The sequence below is a fragment of the Musca domestica genome, unplaced genomic scaffold (assembly GCF_030504385.1).
Source record: "Musca domestica strain aabys unplaced genomic scaffold, Musca_domestica.polishedcontigs.V.1.1 27, whole genome shotgun sequence".
Lineage (NCBI taxonomy): Eukaryota > Metazoa > Arthropoda > Insecta > Diptera > Muscidae > Musca > Musca domestica.
Window position 1 is genome coordinate 4,690,692 of NW_026712286.1, and position 11,019 is coordinate 4,701,710.

The 11,019-nt window shown below is 32.1% G+C and overlaps 1 protein-coding gene across 7 annotated transcripts in view; it reads left to right on the plus strand.

The window, feature by feature from the left end:
* Positions 1-9,892, plus strand: part of LOC101901103 (B-cell receptor CD22) — a 533,140-nt gene extending 523,248 nt beyond the window's left edge. For 3 of the 7 annotated variants that reach the window (XM_059123997.1, XM_059123996.1, XM_059123995.1), the window contains one exon: positions 278-4,415. In XM_059123997.1, coding sequence (XP_058979980.1) covers positions 278-2,602 — 2,325 coding nt within the window. In that variant the 3' untranslated portion in view covers positions 2,603-4,415. Of the gene's footprint in view, positions 1-277; positions 4,416-7,987; positions 8,023-8,329; positions 8,475-9,648 lie in introns of those variants that run through there. The other 4 variants (XR_009342470.1, XR_009342471.1, XM_059123998.1 and 1 more) reach the window with 4 other exon arrangements.
* The last annotated feature ends 1,127 nt before the right edge of the window (positions 9,893-11,019 follow it).

Below are 11,019 nucleotides of genomic sequence, written 5' to 3' on the forward strand. Positions count from 1 at the left end.
TTATTTTTTTTAATTAAGTCTAAAAAAGTATTCAACATTTAGTTGTTTAATTAGAGAAAAATAAAAGTCTACACAAGTCTCCAATTTTATTTAATATTTATTTTTTTTCAATTTTTCTAATTTTTGTTCTTAATTTTATTTTCATGTTTTATTTGAAATACTGGAAAATCTGCATGTTTTGCTTTTGAAACAAAAAACAAACAAATAACCCGCACACACCCACAACTCGGCACACAACCATTTTTTCCGTTCAATTTGATTCGACTCAAAAACACAGACTAACCAGCTTAACAAACGCCTGCTTGCTCATAATCCCTTTCTAGCAACAAATCCTGCCGCCTCCACCGCCACCACCTGCACTAAGAAATTTCGACGACAGACTATCTGCGACCCCTACGCACATATCAAAGACATCCACGCCACACATCAATGGAGACAACTGCAGCAGTATCTTAATGCCAACGGCAGCGGGCAAGCCCACAATTATTGCCCCCAATCCCCGAACGCGTTCCCGGCAACAGCAGCAGCAGTCGGCGCATCAGACAAATCATCAGCATGTGTCGCTACTAAATCACACCAACAACATGGTCAGTCTGAGCAACAACAGTCTGAGCAAATTGGCCTACAACAATTCGGCAAAGCTACCCTCCTCCCTAATGTCCAGCAACGGTCTGATGAACGGTCACGCGAACAGCAATTCATCAGTGGTGGCAGCAGCAGCAGCAACAACAACACCGGCCACACACGCCATCAACAACAAATGCTAATGTTTTACAACAAAAATATTGACACTCGAAATGCCAATGACACTGACAACAACAACAAAAACAACGACGACGACGATGACAATGACGACAAGCAACGACCGCATAACCATAACACCGAAACAGTTGCCAGCCGAGATAATGATGCCGATGATGCTGATGATCAGGTGGGTGGCAACACTGGTCTGGTTAAGGCAAAAGCTGTTACAGTTATTGGCCTCCCCTATCGCAGCCAATCGTTTAGCCTGCCCACACCCCTCTCGCCACCACACAAGAGCTTAAATTGTGATGTTGCTGACATTGATGAGACAAAGAAGACGAAGAATGGGAAACATAATAAAGGGTCATTGCAATACCACCACCACCAACAACAACAACCACAACGAGTAGAACCAGATGTAAGGGATCCTTGTATAGCCGAACTCTCGAATAGACCAAAATTAGCCATGACAATTGCAGCACCTAATCAAAGCCATTACAATCCGACATTGGGCTGTGTGGGTCGACCCGTCAAGTTGCCGCTGCGTAAATATCATAGCTTCCATTTCCAGCCCACACAGATGGTGGCTGGCCAGCAGTTGTGTAAATTGCAGCAATTAAGGGCCAAGCAACAGCAACAACAACAAGGGGTTTATGATTTGTCACAAGTTATAACAAGTGGAGAGTTATATGGGGGTACTTCTGCTCAACCAGAGAAACCACCATTAAAGGAACAACATGAGTTGTATGGCCAAAAGGGACCCTTGGTATTTCGTCCTTTTGAGTTAAACAAGGAGGTAACCTTTAAGCCCATACAGGCTTCGGAGGAAAGTGAGGATTCCTTAGATTTGCATCGGGAGGCCAGGGTAGGTGTTGGGAAATCCCAGGGGGAATTGTATTTGGATTCAGGAGATTTTACCAATTTCACCAAGCTTTCGGTGGCACCTGAGGGCGCCTTAAACCAAGATGGAAATGGTAATCAGGAACTACCTCCTGAGCTACCCAAGACTCTACCTCCCTTGGAGATTAAATCGAAAAATGTGAGCTTTTTGAGAAACCAGGGGAAACCTTCCGACTCCAATGGCAATCCAGTCACTCAGTCCTTGTCCCTTGAAAAATCTCCTAATTCCGCCTTTGTAAAGCCCCCACTAAATCGTAGTCTAGAAAATCTGGGCGTGGCCTATATTACTGCAGTATGTGAAAAGTCTCCAAAACCCCTTAGAACCGATGGAGACCCCAAGAAATCCTTTTTTAGTTTAGATTTAAACAAAAATCCTCCCCAGCTGGAATCACCGCAACAGCTCAAGGCCATACAGCAAAAGGCCAAGGAAAATTCCCAGGCCAAACTACTGCAGTTGGGAAAAATTTATAGACTCTCTAGTTCGGAGAATTCCGAAGATGATTGCCTGAGTGGGCCGAAAGTTCAAAGGAAATTATTTGATTCCAAAGACCAGCATCTGACAAGGGAAAGAATTCTCAATCCTGCCGCCTCATTAGAGGCATTGGAAATGTTAACCAAGTCCCAACCCCAGTTATGGAAATCCAATCAGGCCGGAAGTCGTCAAAATCTCCATCAATTGGAATTGTTTCATACTCTCCAAAAGGCGAGGAGTTTAAATAAAACGGATTCAAAGCCGGGTGGAAAGGTTGCCAATGATGATGAGGAAGATTTGGGTTATTCATATTGTGAGGATGATATTGAGGAAGAGGAAGAACTGCAAAAAGAGAATTTCCCAAGTAATCAGGGGGAGAAAACCCAATCCTCTCCCAATGTTACGGTAATAATGGCCAGCAAACAGGGCCAAGAGAGCCAGGTTAAATTTAAATTGACTCAAACTCATTCGGAGGTGAAAATATAGAAATGTTGAAAAAAACATTAGGAGAAGAGAGGAAAGGAGAGAGAGTAAGGGTTATTCAAGAGATGACATAGCAGAAGAAATGTTGGGAGAGATTCTATTAATTGTTTCTCTTTTTGAATAATTCGAACGAAAAGAGACCTTAAGATCCAAGAAAGCCAAGTTAAGTTTAAAATGACTGAAGCTCACTCGGAGATGAAAATATAGACATTAAAAAAAACATTAAGAGAAGAGAGAGAGGGGGAGAGAGCAAAGGTTATTCATTAGGTGACACAACACAAACAATTTTGGGAGAGATTCTCTTAATATTTTCTCTTTTTGAATTAATTAAACGAAGAGAAGCTCAAATTTATAAATAAGTACATATCTCTTAAAATTTTTGTTTTGTGTAGACATATTTAGCAGTTGATACACTAGACGAGATTTTAGGAGAGTTTCTCTCAATATTTTCTCTTTTGCAATCATCGTAGTGAAGAGAGGCTCAAATGTATAAATTAAGGCTCCTTCCGTAAAACTTTTGTTATGTACAGACCAGAACTGAGAGCAAAATAACAAAAAGAGATTATTTAAGAGAAAATGAAAAAAATAAATAGACATATTTAGCAGGTGGTAGAGAAGATGACATATTCAAAGAGATTCTGTTCATATTCTCTCTTTTTAAAAAAAGTAAGAGAAGAGAGGATAAAATGTATAAAAGAGCGCTCGTTTCTTAAAATATTTGTCATTCACAGCAGGGGTGCTCAAAACCGTGTTCTAGAACATGAAGAGAAAAAAGAGATAATTTAGGAGAAAATTAAAATTCTGTTTTTCTTTATATTTTACTATTCTATTTAATTGTTTTTAAACACGAATGTTTGCCAAAATAGTTTATAAAGCAAATGGATAAAAAATATTTGTATAAATAATGACTTAACACTGTTTTGTTCTTGATTTAAATAAGCAAAGAGAAATTTGACTGAAAACAGATATTTCTTCTTGAGCACCCCTGTTCACAGACATATTTAGCAGGTGCTACACGAGACGACATATTCCAAGAGTTTCTGTTAATATTGTCTCTTTCAAAAAATTTGAGAGAAGAGAGGCTTAAATGTATAAAATTACGCTCGTCTCTTAAACTCTTTGTTTTGTTTAGACATATTTAACAGGTGGCACAAGAAACGACATATTCAGAGAGAATCTGTTAATATTCTCTCTTTTGAAAAAAAAATGAGAGAAGAGATGTTTAAATGGATTAAATAACGTTCGTTTCTTAAGTCTTTTGTTTAGAATCATTAAAAAATGACCAATAAATGATTTTAGCGTTAAAAAATGCCCAAATCTCCCAAAAGTAATGCAGGGCAAATATTTTCGGAACCCCACCAGTCCCATGTGTCTCAAAGAATGGCTAACTATCAAGGTCAAGGAAATCAGGTTAAACTTGCAATTAACCCAACAAAAAAACACTCAAACTCAAAACATTAATTGTAAATATTAAATAGAGCTAATCACTAACACATAGAAAGAAAAATAACCCCCCCCCCCCCCTATCTCCACACCCCCTTCAAAACCACAAACTCAGCAACTAAACACTGGAAAAAAACAGATAAGCATATGGCTTGCAAAAAAGTCCCCCACAAAGAGAAAAAAACCCAAAATTTTATTAAAACAAAATACATTAACATATTGATAATAGTATTATAGATTATATTTTGTTTATACACTCAAAGAAAGAAAAAGTTAATTGAAGACGACGATGATGATAAAGAACAAATGACTGTAAGTTTTGTTAGCAACTTAAATGATATTAAACACATAAGCATACTACAAACCAAAAAAACCGTGAGAAAAAAAAAACTAGACTAAAGTTATAATTAATTTATTTTTATTTTGTAAGAAAAAAAACTAGCATTTAAGATTAGAGAGTAGTTTAAAAAAATTGCAAATAAAACCAAAAAATTACCAGAAACGGGAAAAAATCACAAAAAATACCCTCCCCCAACCCCCAAAAACTCATAAAGTCTATGTGTATGTTATAAACATTTATTTATTCTTTATGTCCGTATGTATTATACAGAACACACAAAAATTAGGTACTCTATACATATATATAGGAATACGTGTATGTGTATATTTGTTTCTCCTTGCAAAGATATATTTGAATTATTGATTAAGTCTAAGTTTTAGGATACTCTTAAGTTCAAATGCAAAACAAACAAACCCGAACCTAAAAAAACCCTCCCAAACAAAAAAACCAAATGAAGACAATGAATATTTATTTTTAGTGAATACTAATTAAGTTTATATATAAATAAAAAACCCTTATAAGTATTTATTATTTATTCAATTTATTTATTTATTTCATAATTTTATGGCAATTATTTATATTAGTTGTAAAATGCTTTTAATAGCAGGCAATAAATAACAGAAAAAATTATTAACCAATAAAAATCGGCATAATTATTTATTTTAGTTTTTATGCAGCTCCTAACAATAGGCAGCAATTAATAGGAAATTATTAAATTAATACAACTCTTAATAACAAAAAATAATAATATAATAAAGTATAATGGTGTAAATAACAATAAAATATTTTTCATATTTACGGAGCAGTTGGAAAAATGCCCTCGCTTATTGTGGTATGTCGGGCTCGATTTTGGTACCGACAATAAATCCATTTGCCAACCTCTGGAAGTTACCACCTCAGCCCCACTTTCATATTCTTTAGGGGTGACTCGTGGGTTTCTAAGGTCTTCTTCTTCTTCTAGGTGGCTTCCAAGATCCGCTATTCGTTTCGAGGTCTTAGAGGGGTGTCTAAGATCCTCTTTATTTACTTTTTATAACTTCTCGCAGAATTCGAGAATTTACAGTTGTTTTCCGTTTCCACAATTTATAACGACGATATTGACGATTGAAATTTTGGCTCACTCACCGACTGCATGAGGAGAATGCATGGCATCATAGTCTAATGCCATGCTTGAACAGATATTTCCACGTCTCACGATTCCGACGCGCCAGTCATTTTTCGAATGTCTCCTCTTTTATTTGAGCAAATTTTGAGACTTCATATAGGGAACGCTTTGCTTCAAGTAAATTCAGCTGCTACCAAATCATAGCCGCTGATCCTGTGCGGTATGCTGATACCACTGTCTTGGTTGCCGTTCTCTGCAATTTTAGTTATAATTATAAATATATATAGTATGTATGTATTGTATAGTTAAATATGGAAACCCAAAAACAACAATTTGTTTTTTATACCTTCAGTCATATGGCAATAGAGGGTATATCTCATTTAATACGGCCAAAGCCGTGCCTCATCGACAATTTTTTTTTTTTTTTTTTGAGTCGTTTTAGGGGTGTCCGACGAGTGTCTGGTTGCTAAGATCGTTAACTCTCGAAGAGATTGTGCTATTATTATCAAATATTATAGATCGAGTTCAAAGATGGGCAATATCATTCCACACCTTCTGGTACCTCCCCCACAAAATAAATTGCCTCATAGAAGAAGAAATGATCATCAAATTTGGTGCAAATTTGTAAATACTAATATTTTTTTTAGTGCTTGGTCTGGTAGGAAAATGGACAATATCCTACTCCATCAAGTACCTCACCCACAAAGGATACAAACTTCAAATAATTGTAAATTGTACGAAATATGAGTTTTAAATAATTCATATTTCGTATATCCCAATATTTTCTTAAACTCGAAATCGAGCATGAAGTTAGAATTGATCAGACCACTCCGATTGATACCTTCCCCAAAATTTGGGTCAAAATTTTGTATACCCATAAAATGAGAATTCTTTTCATTTCAATACTTCCGCCAACAAACGATCTTGTGTGAAGATTCGATTGATAGGACTACTCATTCTGATATGTCCTCCACATAGGGTCACATTTTTGAATAAATATAATTCTTATAAAATATAAAAGAAGAGTTCGATTGTCTTTAAATTTCGCACATACCAATATTTCTTGTGTGAAGATGAGATACATCGGACCACTATTTCTGGGACCTACACCACAAATGGTTGACATTTTAAATAATAATAATGCTTTTGCAATGCAAAATGCAAAATGATCTTCCGATTCTTTTCAAACATGCATATCCCAATATATAAACACAAGACAGTCATTGGCCCACAACTTCTGATACCTCCCCCGAAAATGTGGTAAAAATTTTGAATGATAAACAAATTTTTAAATACCCATAACCCTCATATTTTAAAACATAACATATTCCAATATTTCTATCAACAGCGATCTGATATGAATTTGAAATTTACAAATTTTGAATAATAAAAAAAAAAATTCGTGCAATGCCATATTTCTATCCTCCATAGATCCAATGTAAATATGGGATATGTCGGTCCACTCTTTCTGATACCTCCCATACAAAAGTTCAACTTTTTCCAAAAAAATACATATATTAAATTTTGATATTACTTTTGTTTGAAAATCTTGGAATAAATAAATAATCTAACGCAGAAAAGGTATTTTAAAATTCTCTTTAGATTTTCTCTTTCATTATTTTCTTCAATTATGCTTTCAACTCATGATATGAAATATTTAAGAGATTAATAAAATACGGCATAAGGTTTGTATCTTAAGTCTTTTGTTTACATGGTGCTGCTGAAAGAGAAAAGCAATGAGAGATTCTCGTATTGCGCTCATCTCAGTTGAGATTTAAAGAGAGCCTCAGTTGCTGCATAAAACAACGACTGCATTTTTAGTTCTCTGTTTATATATCATTGAAATTGATCAAGAGTTCATTGGAGTACATCTCTCCGTATTTTCTCTTTGAAATGAAATAATTAAAGAGAGGTTAAATTGTAATAAGGCATGTTTGTGTCCTAAGTCTTTTGCCACACAAATAGAAATATAAGGGCATATCTCAGATACCGATCGTAATGGTCTCAATTAAGTAACATAATTTCGATCGTGTTTATTTAAGCTACTTCAGATTCCGATGAATTTATGTATCTGTTATTAAAACAACGTTTTTGTTAATTTAAAGGGTTTCAAGAGAGTACAAATTTCTTATAGAAATACAATTCTACTTGAAAATCGAAAGTGTTTTCATTCCGAAAAAAATCGTTTATGAAGAAGCTAAATATGGAATTACTTTAACTTTCGTTTGGGAATTCGTTTTTGTGACATGCCTGATTTTAATGATTGATTATTACATTTAAGGTTCTCGTCTAGAATTTTTGCATGATCAAAAATTATTTTCGTCATTTTCATTGTCATTTATCTCATGGCAATTCATGTTCACCTCAAATACCAATGTGAAATAAATTTCAATAATACAAACAGACAAAAATTATACAACAACAAAAAAACAGACCAAAAGTGAATTTATTCTTTGATTTTATTTTTGAAAATTAATTTCTATTTTGTTTGGCCATTAAGGGAAGCAACAATTTTGATCAGCCAACACAACATGGGTGAGTTGAGTTTGGGCAAAAGAAAAAACGCTAAAAATAATAAAAAAATGTAAATGAGGTTAGTTTTAAATATTTCGAAATAAAAACATGCAGTGCCCTCATTGGAATTGAAAAGTAAGGCCCCATGGATTTCACATATACTACTTCTCAAATACATTACTTTTCCACGTAGAATTTTCTCTCTAAATTTCACAACACATCTCTAAAGCTTATGCTTTTTCCATAAATATTATTGATATTTTTATAATTTTTTTTAAATATTTACAAAAAAATATTTCTTTAAATTTTAATCTTTAATTTCCCTTAGCAAGATTTTGTGGATCCGTACAAAGGCAGTAATACCTATATATTTTAATTCCTACTACTTTTGAAACGAAACACACACAAAACGTGTCACAAACAGTTTTTAGAAAACGAATTGAGTTTCGAAACGATTTTGAACGACTACAAAGGTAAATGAATTTTTCAATAATTTTCCACAGCAAATACGAAAATGGCACAAACTTCAATTGCCTCTGGAATGACTCAAAGTTAATAATTTATAAAGCAAGAAAAAACTGTCGGATTATTATTTTTTTTTCTAAAAAAAAAAAATAAACAAAATAAAGAAATAAAAAAAATTTGAAATCTTTTTTAAATATTGAAATTAATTATTTTGAACAAAAAAAATATTGTTATTGCAAATTATTTTCCCATTGGCAAATTTCAATTCATTAAAATGCATTTCATTCATTTCTCTTGCATATTTCCTCTCTTTGTCTCTCGCTCTCTGTTATTTGCATATACAGAGCTGTCTCTCTCTTTATTGTCATTGTTGTGTTTTGTAATATTGTTGCTGTTGTTGATGTTTTTTTGTTGTTATTGTTAACGTCCATGGTGCAAATGATTTTAACACCGCACGACAGTTTGTTTTTATGAATTATTAACTTTGCATGAATTAAACAAAAATTAATGCAAAATTTTATAAAAAATAAGAATGGCTTTTGTAAACTCAAACGACTAATTTTTTTTCAATGCTTTGGAATGTAATATTTAAAAAATTTACGGAACAGTAAGTATATGTGTGTGTGTTTTTAACCAATTACTAACGACTGAAATGTCAAAGAAAACAATGCCAAAGGTGTCAATGTGGGTTTCTCTGGGAAAAGAGGCAACAAAGAGCAGCATTTTTAGGGAAAGTCAAAATAAAAGAGCTCGTAAACAAAATATACCCTTTTTTATACGGATCCTCCTGAGAGAAAATCAAATGGGTAATAACAGATATTAAAATTAATATAAAATAATAATAAATAATATCAATAATAATAATAATAATAATAATAATAATAATAATAATAATAATAATAATAATAACAATAATAATAATAATGATAATAATAATAATAATTATAATAATAATAATAATAATAATAATAATAATAATAATAATAATAATAATAATAATAATAATAATAATAAAAATCAAATTCAAATTTTTGGTTTCTTTGACAATTTCAATATCTGCTTTATTATTTTTTTTATAATTTTCCCTATATATTTTTTTAAAGACCTTGTTTCTTTAATTTTAATTTTTATTATTTTTGTTTTCTTTAATTTCATCCCTCGTTTTTTTTCCTTCCCCCTTAGCCATTGAACACCCAAATTTTCGACGACGAATTCATTTATGCCGATTTAGAAAGCCAACATTATGGCCCCATCAACTACAAGAAGGCCTCCACTGTTTATGCTCAAGTTTCGAAAAACAAAGATGGAGCCTTAGTTGAGGCCAAAAAATAATGGACGAAACGAATTTTAGCCACAAACAAACAAACTACAACAACAAATTTAAATAATTGCATTTTAAGAGTTCTTTTTTTGTAATGTAGAATTTATTTTTATGTTGTTCTTTTCTGTTTTGTAAATTTTTAATAATATATGAATATATGAATTTTGTTATCTTTTTTATAAAATAAAAAAATATATATTTAATTTAAAAATAATTAATAATTTAATAAAAAAATATTTTCTAAATTTTTAATTTGTTTTTTTATAAACGTTTTTAAAAATAAAATTTTTAATAATATAAAAAAATAAATTTTATATAATTTCTTAAAAAAATCAATAATTATTATAAATTTTATTAAATTTATTATTAATATTTGTTTAACCATAAAAATCATTTTCGTCATTTATAAAGTCATACCATCTAATTTCTTGGTTTGCTTCTCTTTTGAGATGAGTTTAATCAGCGCTGCTCAAGAAAAAAATTCTCTTTTCAATCAAATTTCTCTTTGCATATTTAAATCAAGAACAAAACAGTGTTAAGTCATCATTTATAAAAAAAATATTTTTTATCCATTTGCTTTATAAATTATTTTAGCAAACACTCATGTTTAAAAACAATTAAATGGAATCGTAAAATATAAAGAAAAACAGAATTTTAATTTTCTCTTAAATTAACTCTTTTTTAGGCTCATGTTCTAGAACACGGTTTTGCTGCTTCAATGCAATCGTGTTTACGAGCACCCACTGGAGTCGCTGTCCAAAAAAGAAATTATTTAAGAGAAGACAAATATTGTATACTACTTTCTATTTTACGATTCCTTTTAACTTTTTTTAAAGGTGAATGCTGCCCAAAATTGATTAAGAAACACATTTTCAAAAATTAATAAATCATCGATTAATCGAATTTTATTTAATTGTCGATAATTTAGGTTTAAAACATACCTCATTTATCGATGATTGAAAAAATAGAAGAGAAATTTTACTGGTAAACGAGTTCGTGTTTTTGAGCAGCCTTGGTTAAATGATCTGAGTTTAGAATAAAAAAGAGAAAGTCAGAAAAAGAGAAATAAGGCGAGAGGAAGAGAAAGAGATACCAGCCATTCACCAACCGCTAAACTCTTGACAAAATGGTGCGTGTATCATTGATGATTTCTGAAAGAGAAAGATAAAGAGAAATTGTCTGCTGAGCGGGCTTTTGTTCTTGAGCAGCACTGGTGTATGGCATCTCTTTGA